Source organism: Beta vulgaris, chromosome 2 (genome assembly GCF_026745355.1).
Source record: "Beta vulgaris subsp. vulgaris cultivar EL10 chromosome 2, EL10.2, whole genome shotgun sequence".
Taxonomy (NCBI): Eukaryota; Viridiplantae; Streptophyta; class Magnoliopsida; order Caryophyllales; family Amaranthaceae; genus Beta; species Beta vulgaris.
The window spans coordinates 1,514,551-1,535,014 of record NC_079203.1 but is presented as its reverse complement, the minus strand read 5'-3'; the positions used below and the strand labels follow the sequence as shown (position 1 = coordinate 1,535,014).

Sequence of the window (20,464 nt, the reverse complement as noted above, 5' to 3'; positions counted from 1 at the left end):
TGAAAGTATTGGGTCAGACCGTCTGACCCAATATGTTTCGTCAGACGAAACCGCGACAACGGTACTGCTGCTCCTTCTTCATCTGAACAACAAAATAATACGCATAAACATTGAAAAAGATGGAGAATCACAGTAAATATCGCAAAAATGAGAAGAGTACTCACGAAAGATGATGATATCAAGAAGAAACCCTAGGAAATGGGAAGAAGAAGATGATGATGATGAAAAGCAATGAAGGTTTGCAAGAGAGAGAATGAATATAGAAAAAGAAGTTGCGAAAATGAAAATGAAAATGGAAGAATGAAGGTGTTATAAAAGGGTAAACGTTTCACTACTAATGTAAAATGTGAAGGAAAGCTGAAATGAAGAATTTCGAGCCATTGAATGTATATAGTTTTGTTATACTTTTTTTTTTATCTAACAAAGAAGAAAGAAATCAGCTAAGAGGAATGAAGAAGAAGGAGAAAGTGAGAGGAAAGCAGAGGTTAGAGCACAACCAATGGTTGCCCTATAGTTTGGGGTAATTGATTATTCTATTACTTTCTCACTCTCCTACCTACCCCACCACATTTTCTCTTTCCTCCAATTTCTTCTTTGCCCCTCTTTTTCTTGGTCCATCATGAAGAGCTGAGCATCAATTTTTTGCCCAACTTTTTTCTCTCTCCTAATAAACTATTAATACTTTTACACTCTCTCTCCTCATAACCCATACTCTTAGTGTTTTTTTTTTACTTTCAGTTAGACCTAAGTTACTTTCATTTAGAGGTAATTTACTTTCATTTAGACCTAAGTTACTTTCAATTAGACCTAAGTTACTTTCATTTAGACCTAAGTTACTTTCAGTTAGAGGTAACTTACTTTCATTTAGACCTAAGTTACTTTCAGTTAGACTTAAGTTGCTTTCAGTTAGACTTAAGTTGCTTTCAGTTAGACCTAAGTTACTTTCATTTAGACCTAAGTTACTTTCATTTAGAGGTAACTTACTTTCATTTAGACCTAAGTTACTTTCAGTTAGACTTAAGTTGCTTTCAGTTAGACCTAAGTTACTTTCATTTAGAGGTAACTTATTTTCATTTAGACATAACTTATTTTCAATTAGACCTAAGTTACTTTCAGTTAGACCTAAGGTACTTTCATTTAGACCTAAGTTACTTTCATTTAGAGGTAACTTACTTTCATTTAGACATAACTTATTTTCAGTTAGACCTAAGTTACTTTCAGTTAGACCTAAGGTACTTTCATTTAGACCTAAGTTACTTTCATTTAGAGGTAACTTACTTTCATTTAGACCTAACTTATTTTCATTTAGACCTAACTTATTTTCATTTAGACCTAAGTTACTTTCAGTTAGACCTAACTAATTGAAAAATATTAAGACTAAATGAAAAAAAATTAAGACTAACTGAAAAAAATTGAAACCACCTGAAAGTCGTCCGACCAAAGATTATGATCGGACGAGTCCGACACGATACATTCTCAAAATAATATTACGAGAGGGACACCGTAGCGCATTCCTTAGCTTATATGATCTCCTCATCTCTTCTAAACTTCCCCCGATCTTCGGCCTGAGCTGTATGCGAGTAACACTCCGTAAGACGGTCACAGTGACGGTGCCGGTGCCCAACTCATACGCAAATTGAATTCCTTTAGAACCTCTAAAACCTCTCAAAAGCTCGAATTGCAGAAGTTCTTTCCAGGTTCTTGTTTTGTTCCTTAGATGAATCTACTTGTTTTGTTGCGGATTTTGATGTGGAATTGCGATATTTGAGATCTACTTCATGTGATTATTCATGCGATTGGTTTTATGCTGTTTGTTTCATGAATTCAACTTATTTTTTCTTTCTCATATATGTTATCTCATGTTTTTTGTGATAATTTACATGTTATAAACTTATGATTCGAATGAATTTCTGGTATAACTTGTTAATTCATGTTTGTTTGTTTCATGGAAGTAAATGATAAGAAAATTTATGTTACAATTTGTAGATGCGCATATTTGTGTTCACTTGTTCTTGTTTAATTTCATCAGATTAATTTTTCAAGTGTTGTGGCTGGAAATCAGTAATGAATGAGCTCATCCCCGGGCCGAGGGCGGCCGCCCCTCCTGCCCTGGCTCAGGGACGGGCCTGATTGTTAAAAGGAATGTGGTGTGACTTTTACGGTGTGTTCTAACGAAAGAGTTTGGAGGTATAGGGAAGGGAAGGAGAGTATCTTAGAATTGGTGTGTTCTAATTCCTATTACATTTCAATAAATTAATTTTTTTTAATGGGGAGGAATATGATAGGCCTCTTGTTCTCCATGATTGGTAGCCAATAAGTATTTAATACGGGTGAGCCTTTGTTTATTTTTGTTGTTGTCAATTATATATATATGTAAATCCTAGAATTTGTATATATCTAATTGTTACTTTGGACTTGCCATCATTTGTTGTTTCGTATGAAAAAATCTCTTCAATAATCTTTATGCATCACAACTTAGCTTGTAGGATTAAGTTTGAACACCATCTAACATTCTTAAGGAATTCGGTATCACATTTTAATGAAGCAATAAGATTGTTATTACTTGTTAACACGATTCTTTTGATTTTGCTTTATTTCTTTGGAATCTTACGACATTGCTTTGTTTCTTGTTTTCATCTCCGTTGTAGGTTGAGCTTCGTATTTGTTTGTTGTCATATGTTAGGGAAGAGGCATCACATGGAAGGGTAATTTTGTTGCTTGTAATGTGCCATCCTTATTGAACTAAGTTGTCTTTTTAATTGTTTTTTAGATCTTTAATGCAGAATGCTCCTTTTGACCTTTATTATAGAGAAAGCATTGAGCCTTGATAATCTCAAGAAATCAAGGCCACCATGGCAACCTGAAGTAACAACAAAGAGAAAATGGTTAGCGGGACTATATTTCATTGTAGGAAAAACTCATGGCCTCGAGAAGAGTATGTGAGCAGAGTTACATTGCAGTTGGTATGTCTTTGGATTTATGTATTATGCTTATGGATTGTGCGAAAGGAAGCAAAAGGACTTAGAACGATTCATTGTTCTATAGTTCTACCCTTTTAGAAAAATTAAATTCTTCCAATGTTGGAAATATTTGGAATAATAATGCTAGCCCACGCTATCACCCCCTTCGTCCATTTTCTTTTCCTTCTATGATTGATGATCATATGATGTTAATAAAAAATGGGTTACTTTTTGACAACCTGATTGTATATTCTTGTCTTATCATAGAATATTTTTTTTTCTCGTTTGTTGTCTTCATCTGTGGACTTGCCATGTGTTCACATTATACAAAGAAATTCATACGCATATACTTTCTGTAGCTGGATTTTGATAGTGCGGCTCCACCTGAGCAAGCTTGGAGGAGGAGGTTGAACAGCCATGCTAACATTCTGAAAGAATTTAGTGTCACATTTGTGGAAGCAATTAAGATGGTAATTATTTATTAATTGGCTCTTTTTTTCCCTTCCCTTTTTCTTTCTCTTGCACTAACTAAATGTGTAACAACTCGCATGTCATACTGGTTCTTTTCTCTCTTTATCTTTTCTTATTGGTCTGTTTCCTTATGTTATCTCCAATGCAGGTTCGTCTCGGTATTCGTTTGTGGTCGTATGTTAGGGAAGAGGAATCACATGGAAGGGTAAATTTGGGATGACTTTCAATGTGTCAGATCTTGTTTGACTAAATTGCCCTTTTAACTGTTTTTAATCTTTTATGCAGAAAGCTCCTATTGACCCTTTTAATAGAGAAAGCGCCAAACCTTCAGCATCTCAAGGAGTACCGCTGGGAGGAATGGGGTAATAATTTTGTTTTCTTCTTGATAAATTGTCTCTCGTACTTGGGTCTTGGACTTTTGGTTTATCTCATCTGAAGTCAAACCTTTTTCTCAACTGTGTTGCAGAAGTGGCAGCATATCTAGAGGTTTCAGGGGAGAGTTTAGGCAATGGCAAATTATTCCTGGTCTATGTGAGGCTTCCCCTGTCATGGCCAATCAATTTTCAGTAAAACTCTAACCTATAACATGCACTTTTGTTCATTTTTGTTTTCATGCTGCTGCATTAATGTAGGCCATGGTGTCTTTAGTGATCAATTAACTGTTAAAGTGCTAATAACACCATTCACTAATTTGATGCCATCTTGAAATTGCAAAGTCCACTCTTCAAACACAAGGCTTTATGGAACCTTGCATTTCTCCATGTCTCTAATTTCCAACAAGTGTTAGATGGTCTAATCATAGTCGCAATTGGTCACAAGTAGGCACATACCTTTATATCCATTCTTTGAAATGTGCACTCGTTAGAGCAGTTTCTTTATTTAACAATTGCTATATATTTTTAGTTTCTAAGAGAAGCGCATTATTGGAATTTCTGGCAATTTGGCAAATGAGTCATGGTTTATTATGCATTGCTCGGTAGCAGAATATTTTAGTTTTCTTTATTAGTTTTGATATCAGGAAGGATCAAGGCTAGCATGGTTAATTCTCCAACAAAATTGGGTCAATTGTAGCAAGGTTTTGTTTCCAAGATATGATTAGAAAAATTAACAAAAACAATCTCAACTATGAGGGACATTCTTATTTTAATCCTTACTAGACTTCAACTCAGATTAATCCTATCCTTGGAGGTACTTTCTCAAAATAGACTCATTGCCTTGCTACCTTTAGAACTGGTAAATTTTATATTGTTGGTTTTGTTTTGTTAGGGCTCATTTGGTTGAAATTGGTAAGTATAACTCCCCATGAATTTGCATTACCCATGAATTTTTATTTCCTAGGAAGTACGTTTTTTTTTGTTTGGTTGAACATGGGAAATTCTATTTCCCATGGGAAGCTCCACTTACCTTGGGGGGCCTAGGTAAGTTATTTCCTCCATTTTGTAGGAAATAGAACTTCCTAGGAAGTTCTACTTCCCATGTTTTTGCCGACCAAACAACACCACATATATTTACTTCCTAGGAATTCTAATTTCCCATGCATTTGAAGGTTAACCAAACAACCTCTTAATTGCTATTAAACTCCTCTCTCTCCTTTGCTCCCACTTTACAGAAGCCAACACCACCAAACTCCCACTCCTTCTCCATCTAAGTCCACCAACTAGCTAACACCTTCCCCTTCCTTTCGCCGGCACTGCCTTGCTGGCATGTTCTCTTTCTTATCGATGTTCAGCTGTTTGGGAAGTTTAGGTTGTTTTTGAGGTGAGTGGTTTTTCGGGGAGATTGGGGCTGTTTTTGGGGTGGGTTGATTTTACATCTCTCTTTGGTTTCAGGTACATTGTTGTGGTTTTTGGAGTGGTTAAAGGCTTAAGACCATATTTTTCCTCTGCATAAAGTCTAGATCTTGTTGCCTACATATTTCGACTAGCTCGATATTGCAATGCAGAATTCAAACAACTATTAGGGAGTTGAAGGCAAGCTTTGCTCTATTCTTTTTTACTCAATATCCTTAAATTGCATTAATTGTATGCTTAGCTGCCATCCCAGCCATCCCATTAAAGTAAAGAAGCTAAAATGGTATTGGACGGCAACATTGTGAAGGTGTTTATGGTGTACTTGGGGATTGAGGTGGCTAAGGTAGTTAGTTGCTGAGTATGGTGGCTATGGTGTTGTCCTACTTATGAAGTGGTGGTGGTTATGACTTATGGTGTTGGAGATACGAAGTGGTAATTATGGACTGGTACTTATGTTGTTGATTATAATTGAATAAAGAAATGAATGAATTAACTGAAAATAAAAGTAATAAAGATAATTAAAAGAAACAATTTAATCCAATTAGAGAAGGGTGCCCCCATGTTGGGATTAAACCGAGTTAAAAGAAAGTTGGGATTGAAATGAGAAGGCTCTCCAAAGATGAGATTGTTCTTGTTAGTTTTTCCTATATTATTCTCAAATACTGCCATTATTAGCCTTGGCCCTTGAGTGTCAATGCAAAGATGCCCAATGTAACCAAGAATGCCAACAACTCTTTGAGCATGATCTTCTCCGATGTGATTTCAACCAATGCCAAGACGTTTAGTTGATTAATAATAATGATTTTCCAGAGCGGCAGTAGAATAGATTATAGAGCAATTTCTGCTCCCATAATATTCCAAGATTTATAGTTGGTGATCAGAGAGTAACCGTAACACAGGGTTGATATCTATCTTCCATTAAATTTGGATTTTGTCAGGCAACACACCTTGTCACTAACTCAGTACTTATTCCAGTGGTTCTTGTGTCTGTTTCAATGTGTGGATTTGTGATAGATGGGATGTCATCAATACTCCGAGGTCTCTTCTATTGATCGGAATGACTGATCCAAATTAAAGGTATGAGGGTGTTTAGTTCCCACCTAGCATGCATATGCATTGCTAATCATCCCTTCTTACCCTAATTGCAACCGATCATCTTAAACGATAGAATAGTTACCCCCGAATCAATACCTACATCAAAATCTTGTTGAGTACTAGGCATGTCCTCACTTTAACTTCATTTGGCAGGAATGAGCAAGAGGGGGACCTTGAGCACGGAGCTTGCTATATTCAACCACTTTACAACGAGTCACTCTTCTGGCACAATGGACATGATCGAGACGAAAATGCATAACCCTACTTAAGTTAGTGATTGATTAAGTTAATTATTATGACCATCCCAAGCTTGGCCTTCCTCTGTCCAGTTAAATTATGCCTTAGATTTGAAAGTTTCAATTATGTTAATCAAATTCTTAGTTTAAGGGGGATTTGTCCATAATGTTAGTAAGTGAAAAAAAAACAAGAGCATTAGCCTCCCTTGAGCTCTATTGCAATTGAGATAGGCTAAAACCCCTTGCCATCTTAAGCATTAGCTAGGGAGGTAAAAGGACCAACTTTTTTCGCAGCTTAGTAGTTGCAATTATAAGTTGCTCTGAACTTGTGAAGATAAAAGGGCAGGTGATCGATCATGGTTAAACTTAAATACGGTTTGACAAGAAAATTACTCACACAATGATAAAATCAACATTGAAAGCAATCTATCTATAAACCAAAAGCAGAAAGATGATGCAACTTAGATAATGTTAGAAGTAGACTTGAGAGTTGTACAAAAATACTTAGGAACTTCTAGTGGCCCTTTTCAATCTTATTAGGATCACTGCCTGTAATTTTAAGAATGATGGGCTGTGACTTGTTAGGGGATGTGTAGATTCAATCTTTGTATCTCCTCTGATACTCCACTTTTTAGATGGTTTCTGTGGGGTTAGTATCAAGTTTATTACAACTGATCCCATCTCCTGTCCTGTCCTTATTTTCTCTATTTCTTTTTACTTTTTGATCTCCTTCAAATTGAAAGAAAGTACTCTGAAGTATTGGTATTGCAGATTTTTATATCTCGTGATGGAGGAAATAGAAGATATGCATCAGTTTTGGCCCCTGGGCAGCATGAAGGTTTAGGGTAAGTTTACAATCTGATAAGATTTTCATGTTTGTGACATTTGTTGGTGGTACTTTAGGAGTTGTTGAGTTACTTTTAGTATAAATCCTCCCGAACTACTTTTCAATTGTTAGCCTTATTTTCTCTTTTTTCATCTACATATAACAATTTACCTCATTTTATTGCATGTTCTTCTAAACTAGTCTGGTATTAATTGGTGCAATTCTATCGTGATTGGGGTATTTTTGAGAAGAATATCCTCAAGGTGCTGTTTATACTGAACAGGGTTGATTAAAAGGGGGGGGGGGGGGGGAGAAGGGACCAAGCCAGTCGTCTAGGTTTCAAATCTTGTTTCTTTTGTATTATCTAGATTTTTGTGTATCACGAGGGCACAAAAGGGCTCTATTAGTGGTAAAAGATTGTTTTCATGAGGTGTCTTATGATTCCATGATGTGCTGTCATTTGGTATGGTGTGTTTATGGCTAGGACGTAATCCAAGAACTAAGGTGCATCCATATGTTAACTACATGTCAGGCATTGAAATATTTTTTGCATATCCTGGATGTTCCATGCTACGTACATTTTGGAACTTCACCATTTTTTTAGTAGAATGAAATCGTTCACATCCATGATTTCAGCTCAATTCTGTTTTTTGTTTCTGCAGAAAATCCAGTAATCAAGGTATATCATCTTGGGGATGGAATTTGGATGGACAGCATTCATCTTATCATGCTCTATTTCCAAGGGCTTGGACAATATATGATGGTAGTTTGTTAATTATTGTTTATGCAATCCTTAAACTTGTTGATGCTCCTTTTAGTTACAGCTGTATTATTTTCATTTGTAGGTGAACCTGATCCTGAACTGAAGATTTCGTGTCGTCAAATATCTCCTTTTATACCTCATAACTATAAGGACAGCAGTCTTCCTGCTGCAGTCTTTGTATATACGGTTAGTGTGTGTAGATGAAGCTTAATGAACAACTGGGCACAGTTTACTAATGCAGAATGCCACAATGCTTATTCTATCTGTGACTTTATTTCTCTAATAGTGATAGGTTTGTTTTGTCGCAGTTGGTGAACAATGGGAAGGACAGGGCTAAAGTCAGCCTTCTTTTCACTTGGGCTGTAAGTTTGCCTTGTGCTTTTAATTAGAATATATGTTATATGGAATTTGGGACTAGTTTTCACTCACGTATGAACTTTTTCACAGAACTCTGTTGGGGGAGCCTCCCATCTATCTGGAGAGCATGTTAATGAACCATTTATGTGAGTGATTGTCATATGTTCTCATTCTTGAGTTATTGTGAAAATATGATTGAACCTAAATGATGATAATTTTTCCTTTCTTTGATAGAGGTGAAGACAGCGTTTCTGGTGTTCTCCTGCATCACAAGCAAGTTATCAAACCCTACTATCTGTTTATTACGGTTGGTTTGCATATTTCCTTTGAGAGAGTAAAGGTGAAAGAAAAATAGTGTGCTATTTTTTTTTATTCTGATCAGTCGTTAAGATCTGATCTTGTTAAGGAATTTCGATTTAGTTGTTTGAGTAATTGATCTGATTGATGCGAAATACTAATATGAAATTCAAGAAGTTATGAGCGAAAACATGCATGTTTTATGATGCTGGAGCATTAGACTCTAAGGTAAACTTGATTATTGGTGTTTTGGAAGTCAAACTGTTCTATTGTTATCATTTGAGTCACGTATAAACATACATGAACAATTTGTCAAGGGCAAATGCCTCGGTTTGTGTCTCATGGTAGCAGCCAGGTGGGCTTGCTTGTTGGGCTGGCAGGCAGCAAAAAAGTGGTTAAATTCCAGTGTGAAGCTTGCTGGGAATTATTTGTTTATTAATATGCATCTTACTTATGGTAGTTTAACTAGGTACTTTATGTTAGTGGCTTACTCATTTTTGCGCTGGCTTTGAACCTTAAATGTTGATTATTACTTCACAATGTCTAGGGAGGTTTTTTGATTTTTTAAATTTTGATTTCCTACCTCTGATAGGAGTTTGGTTTTGTTTTGTAATAACTAATAAGTTTATGCCTATAAGGCTGGAAAATTTCAAATAAATCAACAGAGTCAGTTAAGATATATGCTTTAATCTTTGATTTTTCTAGTTAATCTATTCTTAGGAAATGTACTTTTAAATCTTGATTCTAGGACCTCTAGGATTGGCGAATCCTTGTGTTTAGCGAATCTAGGTTTTTAGGGTTGGTTCAACCCTGTGTTAGTTAGATCCTTCATTTTATTCTTGCCACGCATCATTTTCTCAATCCTGTTTGTTTTGTTGGAGCTAATTTTCAATCGTCATTTCAGTAATTAAATGAGGGCTTTGGATGAGCAAGATGATGCATGATGCCTTATTGCTTGACATTGATGTTTAATCATCTGCTGATTTGCTCATTTTGTCATACTTAAAGGTGTTCTCAAAACGAATTGTAAGAATTAGGAGTATAGTGTTGCATTGTATAGAGTTTGGACATGAAGATTTGTTTTTCATTACTGCCGTCTTTCACTTGTTTCATCTGATGCACTCTTGTTTGCTCTTCATTTTTGTACGAGAATAGTGATGCTTAAACTTCTTTGTAGAGAACAGTAGAATATGACAAAAATCAATCAAAAATTCATGCTCAAAATAGATGCATTGATAGATCTGGGCAATAAATGAAGGACAATCCCTTCAACTCAAAATCGCCTTTCTCTTGTGTTCCCAAGCGCATTTTCTTCAAATGCCACCACTGGCACTGCAATCTTCCTCTCCCAAACAATATGGAAGTAGGCATGTCCAACTTCTCAAACCTCGAATTATCACCCATCCTTGATATTTTTTTTCATTATCACTTCCAAAATTATTGAGAAGTTGTTCCACCATGTCTGACTCTCCTATCTGTTGACCCACTGAATCTTGTGGTGGCTCCAGGTGAGTGATCTCTGGCCCCTTAGATGTAACGAGAGATGACCAGATCTGTTCTTGAAACTTCTCCTGGTCCTCCCTTGCTGTTGTGAGTTGTGACCTTCCCTTTATTTAGTGATAGATCAATTCTTCTTTCATATGCTTAGGGATCTGCTCCAATTTAGTGGTGATTTGATCAGTGAGTTCTGGTTGTAATCCTTTAGAGACTTCATAATAACATTGGCAACCACCTGGTGAAGTGAAGCTTGAACACTTGCTACTTCCTGTTCCAGAACATCTATTACTGGCGCCACTGTTGCTGATATCCTGTGAGTTACCCTTTACAGCTCTTGTACCAAGTTTGTGCAACCAGTCAAATACAACCCCTATCATTGGGAAGGGGTTAGGGTTTTCTTCCATAGGTGCTGCTTGAATGATTTTTTCTGAGTATATACTCCTTTTTCTTCTTCCCTCTTTACTTTTCTTGCTTTCCGCTACATCTTATAATTAACTTTTCTTCACTTTCTATCATCTCTTTTTCTTACTGACAGTAACTAATTCTTAGGCTTTTACCAACTTATTCCATGTTATTGATGTGGCAATATATTCTTTTTGGATTAAAGCTTAGGTGTATGCAATGGGTAATGGTCTTGTGCTGTTCTATTTTATTACTTGGGAAATGCTGTTTTGTTTGGTGTCCTGAATGAGGTTTCTGACATGATTCAGGACTGCAAAGGACAATCCTCCAGTCACTTTTGCAATTGCTGCTTGTGAAACACAGAATGTGAATGTGACTGTCCTTCCATGCTTTGGTTTAGCGGAGGGAAGTTGTATTACAGCGAAGGATATGTGGTCAAAAATGACACAGGTAAGGTCTTATTGCTTGCAGGTTATTGATTTGATTGCATTTTTTATTTGCTCCTTCTGTGAGGGTTCTGCTTGCAATTTTATAATATCTTAGTCTCATTATAGTGATCGTTCAGCTAAAGGTGTCTGCTTCTCTGAACTATTTTGCGTCCGGAAAAAGCTTGATAAACAGGATGAAATTAATGCTTCTCTTGCTCCATATTAGTTGCAACATTGAGAGCTTTATGCCTGCAAATGCATAATTTAGACTATTAAAGTGTTTGTATTCGTTTTTGGTATTATTATTATTATTATTATTATTAATAATAATAATAATAATAATAATAATAATAATAATAATAATAATAATAATAATAATAGATTTATAAAGTACACATTGAGACGAATCTAACAAGATTCCACATGATATTATTCTCCTTATAAATTACAAAATATAGTCAGAGGAGATTGTGAATAGTGTAAATTTCTTAATGTTGCAACTAATATGGAGGGGGGAAGTGAAACTTATTAGTTATTACTAACGATCTTAATGAAGAAAACTAATGGTGTTTGTCCTTTTTGTATGTTGATTTCCTTTTTAAAAGAAAATCTTATATTTCAAAATTCTTTTGGGTTGTAAAGGATGGACAATTTGACCGGGAGAACTTTAATGCTGGACCAAGCATGCCATCCATGCCTGGAGAAACACTTTGTGCTGCTGTTTCGGCTTCAACATGGGTGGAGCCTCATGGAAAGTGTACTGTTGCATTTTCTGTTGCATGGTCTTCCCCTAAAGTAAAATTTTCAAAAGGAAGCTCTTATAACAGGTTCGGTCTTCTTTTATTTCATGTAGTTTGATTGAATCTTTTCATCTGTGTTCCATACAGCACAGCAACTTTGTGCTCAAGATTTTAAGTTGAGGCTAATTGATTATATGACTAGTAAGTTAGATGTTCTGTCCTGTGTTATGGGGTTTCTCCCTGGTTAGTCCAGTTCAGTACATATCCTCTCTTACCTTTTTATAATGCTTTAGGCGATATACGAAGTATTATGGTACATCTCCACGAGCAGCCAAGGAATTGATACATTATTCACTCACTAGTATGTACCGCAATTAATCCTGATATACACATGATAGTTTAACTGCTTTTGTTTCATACTCTAAAAGAGATTGATTTGCATGTAATTCTCATCAGACTATAAGAGATGGGAGGAGGAAATTGAAAAATGGCAGGAGCCGGTGCTGAAGGATGATAGGCTACCAGAATGGTAAGAAATTTTGGGGCTTGGGATATCTGAATGGTATTAAGATGTTTGCCATTTAGTATGATATCGCTGTAATTACTTTTTTTTTTCCACTTTAGATCTGTGCGTATTTAGGATAGTCCCTTTCATCGAGTTAGCTAAAATTTCTTCTTTCCTGCAGGTACAAATTTACCCTGTTTAATGAACTATACTTTTTGGTAGCTGGTGGGACTGTTTGGATAGGTATTCCTAATTGACTGTTGCAATGCTTTTTTTAAAAAATGCATCTGTATGACATATGCAAGTAGCTGTTTGCACAATTGTTATAAATTTGCTTCTTTTGTATTTACATATTAGCCAAAAATTGTTAAATGGAAATGTTATTGCAGACTCTGCCGAGTCAGCTGGAAGTTATGTTAATAATAAAAAGCAGTTGACAGAAGACGAGAACACAAAGAATACTTCAACAACTAAGGTCGACACTATAGGATTGGTGATTGAGCATACAAATGGAGCAATTTGTGATAAGGCTGTTGCTCCAATGGGAGACCATGGAAAAGGACATGCTTCAAAGGAAGAGATAGAATTACCCTGTAAAAAGGCTAATCAGTCATCTGTTTTGGCAGAACCCCAGGATGGTTATAATGATGTGGGCAGGTTTCTTTATCTGGAAGGAGTGGAATACATCATGTGGTGCACGTATGATGTACACTTCTATGCATCTTTTGCGCTGCTTGATTTGTTTCCAAAAATTGAACTTAGTATTCAACGTGAATTTGCCAAAGCTGTCTTATCTGAGGATGGTAGAAGAGTACGGTTCCTAGCAGAAGGTAATGTGGGAATTCGGAAGGTAAGAGGAGCTGTTCCTCATGATCTGGGAACACATGACCCGTGGAAAGAGATGAATGCCTATAATATACACGATACAAGCAAATGGAAGGACTTGAACACCAAGTTTGTGCTCCAGGTCTATCGGGATTTCTCTGCAACAGGAGACATGTCATTTGGAGCTGATGTTTGGCCTTCTGTTCGAGCTGCCATAGAGTATATGTATCAATTCGACACGGATGATGATGGCCTTATAGAGAATGATGGATTTCCAGATCAGACGTACGATACTTGGACAGTTCATGGTGTCAGTGCTTATTGTGGCGGCTTGTGGCTTGCAGCACTTCAGGCAGCAGCAGCAATGGCTTCTCAACTAGGTGACGAAGAGTTTGGTGAAAAATGCAAGAAAAAACTTTTGGTGGCTAAAAATGCCTTTGAAACTAAGTTGTGGAATGGGTCTTATTTCAACTATGATTCTGGATCAAGCAGTAACAGTAAATCTATTCAAGCAGATCAATTAGCTGGACAATGGTATACTGCTTCATCTGGGTTGCCTAATCTCTTTGATGACAACCAAATTAAGAGCACCCTGCAGAAGATATTTGATTACAATGTCATGAAAGTTAAAGGAGGTCGGATGGGTGCTGTAAATGGAATGCATCCCAGTGGGAAGGTGGACGAGACCTGCATGCAATCACGTGAAATTTGGAGTGGAGTTACATATGCTGTGGCTGCTACTATGATTCTTTCAGGAATGGAGGAGCAGGGATTTTCCACTGCTGAAGGAATATTTATTGCTGGCTGGTCTGAAGACGGATTTGGGTAAGGCATACTTTTGTGTGTATTTACTGTAGTAGATTTTGTCAGATGCTCTTTCTTGACTTATTTTGTTTCCTTAAGGTGTCATATGTCATACATGGCATACCTGTAACAAATTTGCCCATTTTCACTTTCTACCCTAAATATAATTTTTATCCTCACTTTGTATTCTGAGTTCGTTATTGTCCAGCAGTGTATCAGAAGTTGTGGGAACAGAATGTTTAAATTAGTAGCAATGAGTCAATTAAGATTATAACAATAAACATTAATTCTAAATCTAAAATTTAATAAGTAATTAACATTAATATTAAAGAATGTTAGCTCAAAAACTGTACAAATGATTGTCCTTCTAAAGTGAGTACATACTTGGTATATAAATTTCCATGCATATAAATAAAGTTATAGTTAATTTTAGTGGGAAAGGAGATAAAGACTTTTCAATCAAAATATGACGGAACAAAAAAAGCAATATGCGGGAGCAGTATTCAATCCTAGAAGCATGCGAAGTGTTGCAGCTGACTTCCAAAGCCATTGAGCTATGATACTTATAGTATATGCAATTGCATATACTGTATGTGTGAAATTCATGGTGCCCATTGTAAAATTAACTAAGCTGCGTCCTTGTGCCGCAAGTCTTCCCTGCCCCCCCGCGTGGCTTCTCCATATTGTCTAGGAGTCTAGCGTAGTAGCATTACTTGTCTGATGCAACCATATCTTGGTGATTTGTAGAATATACTCCCTATATGTTTGTGTTGTCAAAGCCTTTTGTTGTTCAACACTTCTGTTTTTCTTTTTCTGTATTAATTGCTACACTTACCTAAGATGAAAACAATGTGATACTTGCTATATTACCTAACATGATAAGACGGCACCCCCCTCCAGCCTCCCTGAGTCCCCCCTCCCTGCGCCGCCCACCCCTCGCTTTTTGTAGAAACACCACATTACTTTCCCTCATCTACCTCTCTATGATTTATTTCGTTTTAGCTGATTCCAGGATGGTAGTGCCTTTTTTTTACCTTGCAGGCCCTTTTTTCCAAATACTTCTTCCATATTTTTGTTAGTTGTTCCACCTCTATTTTCAAGGTCAGAGTTTGTAATCTTTGACTGTTGACTGTATCTTATTCTTAAGATAGAAAAAATATTAATATGGAGTAGTGGAGTACTTCACATTATCATGCTTATTTGAGTCCTTTTTAATGTGTGTTTTAAAACATCGTCATTCTGTAATTTTTTGAGATATGAAATTAAAGATATTAATGTTCAAAAGAACTTATGCGAACGGGATTGCATGAAAGATAATTGCAGTGGCCTTCATCTCCTCACCAAAGTACAAAATGCATGGTAGGCACCCCCCTCAATTACACACATTTAAAACATTACTTTAAACCGACAAGCATAACTAATAGTCTATGTGGAGTAACTACATTCTCCTGGAATGACCTTTTGGGTGCTGAAAAGAAAACGCTGATTCGAGGAACCATCCAAGTTCCATTTGAGGCATGGATGCTAACAATAGTACAGTATAGTAGCATCGTCGTAACATTTGTTTCTTTTTGTAGATATTGGTTCCAAACGCCGGAGGCTTGGACACTGGATGGCCATTACCGATCTCTTATATACATGAGGCCATTGGCAATTTGGGGAATGCAGTGGGCATTATCTATGCCTAAAGCAGTTCTTCAGCCACCTAGGATAAACATAATGGACAGGATCGATTTGTCTGCTTTGGATTCAAGATCTACTTTGAGTTTAACATCCGCTCGTACTGAGGCAGCTCGCAGAAAAGCTTCTGGGAAATTGAAGTGTTTTGGCAATTCAATGTTTAGTTGTGCAAGTTAGTGTATGTGTACATTGTTTTTTGGCGGACATTCCAGGTTCTTCATACACAATAATGCGGAACCAGCTCCTCATCTCAAGATACAATTGGTTGAACAACAACCATTTTATTTCTTTTTCGCGTACGTTGTGGCTCCGTTGTTTCCCAGAATGTAAGATATTAATGTACTGTAAAAGGATCACCATTGAATAATTTTGATGTATTTGTTACTAACTAGTGATTCTCTTTCTCCTTTCTCTCTGCGCAATAATGGAGTTTGAAGGAAATGAGGAGTTGTATTATATAAACATATAACGTATATGATAATATGAATATCCAGGTCTTCAAATAAGGAATTCAAAGATCTCTTTACAAAGCAGCTAACATGTTTTTTTATATTCTGAAAGTCTTTATATTCAGAGTGCAAAGCCAGAAACCAAGTCACTTATAGAAGGATCCATCTCATTAAATCTACAAATATTTACACACTATATGAGATTAACTCACAGGTAATAAGAGATGATGCGTTGTTTAGTAAAACCCTTTTAGATTTTTGGCAATTACATGTTTATGATTTAATAACATTAAAAAATATATTTCAGGAGGACGCATATCAAAGGATGAGTTCTTGAAGTTAAACAAGAAAGAGGAAAAGCCCAAGGCATTTACATGCTTTTTAAGCCATCCGAGTTCGTTTAAGGCCCGAAATCAGCCTTTTAATTATTTCCGAATTTTATTATTTCCTTAATTTCGTATTAGGGTTTTGTTTTAGGTATTTAAACATTATTAGGTCAATGCTTGGAGGCAGTTTTTGACTTTTAATAATATCACAGAGTTTTTACTCTTTTTTGGTGGATTCCAGAGCTTTTACAGATTTATCGCTTGTAAATCTGTCTGTTCTTAATCGGGATTAGCGCTTGCTTTTCTCCATAATTTTCGACTGCGTCAGGTATTCGAACTTGCGATCTCAAAGTCACAAGGAGACTTTCCCACCACCTCCACCAAGTAAGCTTGGATAAACAGCAAAGTAATGCTATGGAACAGAACATAATGTAGAGGAGAAAGTATTTTTCCATATTCAATAATGGACAACTTGTCCAATATCATGACAGTTTTGTAATTTTACTAGCAACTTGATACAATTCAATACTCTCTTCATTACATAGTATAGTGCAACTTCATTTTAGGTGGGCCAAACTTTAAAATCTTTGACCAAATATTCTCATTAATATATATATAAGAAAACATACTCATGTGGAATCTTGTTAAATTAAATCCGCCTCAATATGTAGTTTCATAATATCAGCTTTTTATATTTTTCATTAATAAGGTATTCAAGATATTGAAAGTCAAAAGGTCCATCTTGAAAACCGTGTAAAAAATAAACAAGCACTATAATATGGGACGGATGGAGTATAATATAACATTTACTTAATATGACAAGATGCGGCCAAGATATGATATAGTAGTCAATCGATATGATAAGAAGCTGTCAAGATATATTAGTCATCTAAAATATCAACTAAATTTCAAGTAACAAACCTCAAATAAAAATTTATATAATTTTTTTATAATTTTTTATTAATTTCTGTCATAAAAATTACAGATTTGCCATCGTATTGGACAATTGTCCAATATCCACATGGGAATATCATTGCTCTAATGTAGAGGGAACACATGCATTTTAATCATTGCTCTAATGTAGAGAGAACACATGCATTTTGCCAAAAGCAGCAAAATATTGGGGAGCCAATAGTGTTTAATTTGTTTTCTTAGCACTTGTCAATGTGAAAAATAATACGCTTATTACCATCAAAAACTTCCTCAAGCTAATTAGCTAAACATGAACCAACATCATGCACACAATGAATTGCTTTTGTTTCCTAGTTAATTCAATATCCTCAAGGATGAGCAAAAAGTTTTCGGTGACATTCACTCAAGATCCTCACATATGAACTTGTTACTAATAGAAAGGATTGAACACAAAAATAAGCAAGTATCATAAATAAGCTAACTTCCTCAAAAAAGATCAAAGCATATATGATTTACTGAACAAATGGAAACTGAATGACAATTTCACCAAATACCCCCGACAAATCAAAAAATTCACAATATACCCTCAATGTTTCAGAAACGCACCGTATACCCTTGAGTTTTCGAAAACGTGCACCAGATACCCTTTTGCCTAACTGCCGTTAATCCACATTTAGCTTTATTTACAATTTTGCCATCATTAACCCTAATCCTAAATTAAACCTAACCTAATCTAACCCTAATCCTACCCCTAAACCCCAGCAGCTCCACCCTCCCCCACCCCCGCAGCCGCTATCCCCCACGCACCCCACCCCCGCAGCCGCCATCCCCCACGCACCCCACCCCCGCAGCCGCCATCCCGCCACTACCCCGCAGCCGCCACCCACGCGCATCTCTCTCTCCTAATCAAATTGCGTGAAAATCAACAAAGGTGGGCAGAAAGAGTACGAAAACCGGCAGGGGTGGGGGGAAGGGGTGCGAAAACCGACGAGAGCAGGGGGAATGGGTTCGAAAACTGACGGGGGTGGGGAGGAAAGTGTGGAAAACCGACGAGAGTAGGAGAAATGGGTTCGAAAATCGACGGGAGCAGGGGGAATGGGTTCGAAAACTGACGGGGGTAGGGGGAAAGGGTGCGAAAACTGACGGGGTGGGGGGAAGGGGTGCGAAATCCTACAGAGGTGGGGGGAAAGGGTGCGAAAGCTGCGTAGGGGTGGGGGAGGGGGTGGGTGGTTGCGGGGATGGGTGAGGGGGCAGCTGTGGGGTTACGGGGTGGCGGTGGCGGTAGTAGGGGTGAGGTGGGAGAGGGGGTGGCGGCAGCAGGAGAGGGGGTGGCGGTTGCAGGAGAGAGGGTGGCGGCTGCAGGGGTGGAGGGGTGGTGGGCTGGGTAGGTTAGGGTTTGGGGTGAGGGTTTAGGTTTAAGGGTTAGATTAGGGTTAGGGTTAGATTAGAATTAGGATTTAGGATTAATAATGGCAAAATTGTAAATAAAGCTAACGGAGAAATAACGGACGTTAAAAAAAGGGTATTTGGTGCGCAAAAATGAAATGTCAGGGGTATATGGTGAATTGTTGAAACATTGAGGGTATATTGTGAAATTTTTGATTTGTCAGGGGTATTTGGTGAAATAACCGTTTTTCTTATAAGCACTACTACATAACTGGGCTATTGCAACGCTTCAATAGCGTTGCTACAAGGTATAAAAACGTTGCAAAAGATCAAATGCAACGCTTTAAAAGTATTTCAATAAGTCCTGTTGCATTAGGTCTAATGCAACGCTTACAAGGGGCTATTGCAATGCTTCATAGAAACGTTGCATGATTTGTCCAATGCAACGCTTTGTGAAGTGCAACGTTTTTAGCCTCCTATTGTAACACTTTTAAGATTATACGTTGATACATATTGGCAACGTTATCTTTGTTTATATGCAACACTTTTCTTCAAATATTCAAATCATATGCCCGCAACATTTTCTTAACCATATGCAACACTTTTTAATATAGTTGCAACGCCGAATCAATTACTTTCTAATTAAAGGAATTCCCTGTAATTACATTACTAAAAGCTACTAATGCATTAAAAATGGCTTCGAAAAAGTCATATATTATAGCAAAAAGTCGACATCAAATATGTACAAGTACTAGTTTCTGTACAAAATTACAAAATGATTATCTACCCAGTTTGCTAGCTAAAAAGTTTTCAAACCCAAAATAATGTTCAACACAAAATAGAAGCAAATTCTTCATTCTTGATTCAACGAGAAATATATAAATATCAAAATGCTTCCAATTCGGACTTTGAAAAGTTTTGTACCTGTCAAAAAGAAAAATTTGATTGTTAATAATATGTTGTAAATAGTTTAAATTGATTCAATATTCATGCTCAATTATTTGTGGAGAATATAAAGAAACCAAACTGCTATATGAAATGGAGATGAAATTAAGATAGCACAACATAGTAAAAAAAATCATGTTTTCCACCCATTTCGCACCACGTCAGCCACTAGCATTTCACATACACGAAAAGCAAGACTCTTAAACTTCCCCTGAAGAGAACCAATGGACTACCAACAATGAGAGACACAAGATGCAGAAAGCAATCTACAGAGTTCGAAGATGACCCAAAATTAAGTCTATGGTTGCTAATTGTTATATGTTATCTGCCACGTCTTTCACCTACATGAAATCTTGGAATGTGGTTATGGAACGGAAGAAACCTCCAGATCTAGCCATTATCGAGCTTTATTAGCATGTAAACAGTTGAGATTTGAAGAATGGAAGCAAGACTCTCATATCTACATGATTCCAGGAAGGTGAGTGGCATGCACAACATGCATGAGAGAAGTATGTCCAAGTCTGACTAGATTAGCGTTAGAATTAGGGTTAGAGTTAAAGTTAGTATGTGGCGATTTTAGTTGCAAGTTCAAACCCTTTCTTTCTTAAACCAACCCCTTCATGATCCAAAGCCAATTTGACCTACATATTTCTTCAATCTAATTTACACACCCACTACCCTACGATGTAGCAGGCAAAGATGACTTTTAACTTCAAAATAATTTTTTTATGTAAAAAATTCATACATTTATCTGCACTTATAGGCAACAA

At 36.7% G+C, this 20,464-nt stretch overlaps 1 protein-coding gene across 11 annotated transcripts; it reads left to right on the top strand.

Annotated features, from left to right (window-relative positions):
* The first annotated feature begins 1,510 nt into the window (after positions 1-1,510).
* On the top strand, positions 1,511-16,209 carry LOC104887772 (uncharacterized). 11 transcript variants are annotated; one of them, XM_048638090.2, is made up of 21 exons: positions 1,512-1,697; positions 2,030-2,330; positions 2,649-2,705; positions 2,810-2,963; positions 3,320-3,430; positions 3,580-3,636; positions 3,717-3,793; positions 3,898-3,997; positions 7,324-7,397; positions 8,041-8,141; positions 8,224-8,327; positions 8,450-8,503; positions 8,589-8,644; positions 8,733-8,771; positions 11,003-11,144; positions 11,765-11,949; positions 12,156-12,223; positions 12,319-12,391; positions 12,549-12,610; positions 12,757-14,017; positions 15,574-16,209. In XM_048638090.2, the coding sequence occupies exons 4-21, from the start codon at positions 2,883-2,885 to the stop codon at positions 15,851-15,853; spliced, it is 2,925 nt and encodes a 974-aa protein (XP_048494047.1). In that variant the 5' UTR covers positions 1,512-1,697; positions 2,030-2,330; positions 2,649-2,705; positions 2,810-2,882; the 3' UTR covers positions 15,854-16,209. The 11 variants fall into 11 exon arrangements, with proteins under 11 accessions (XP_048494052.1, XP_048494047.1, XP_057248395.1 ...); XM_057392412.1 differs by having other exon boundaries at positions 2,784-2,963; XM_057392413.1 differs by having other exon boundaries at positions 2,771-2,963.
* The last annotated feature ends 4,255 nt before the right edge of the window (positions 16,210-20,464 follow it).

Coding starts and splice junctions, on each gene's coding strand:
- LOC104887772 (XM_048638093.2), top strand. CDS start 2,883: ATGGTTAGCGGGACTATATTTCATTGTAGGAAAAACTCATGGCCTCGA. Junction 3,794..3,897: donor GTACCGCTGGGAGGAATGGG/GTAATAATTTTG, acceptor ACTGTGTTGCAG/AAGTGGCAGCATATCTAGAG. Junction 12,611..12,756: donor TGGTGGGACTGTTTGGATAG/GTATTCCTAATT, acceptor ATGTTATTGCAG/ACTCTGCCGAGTCAGCTGGA.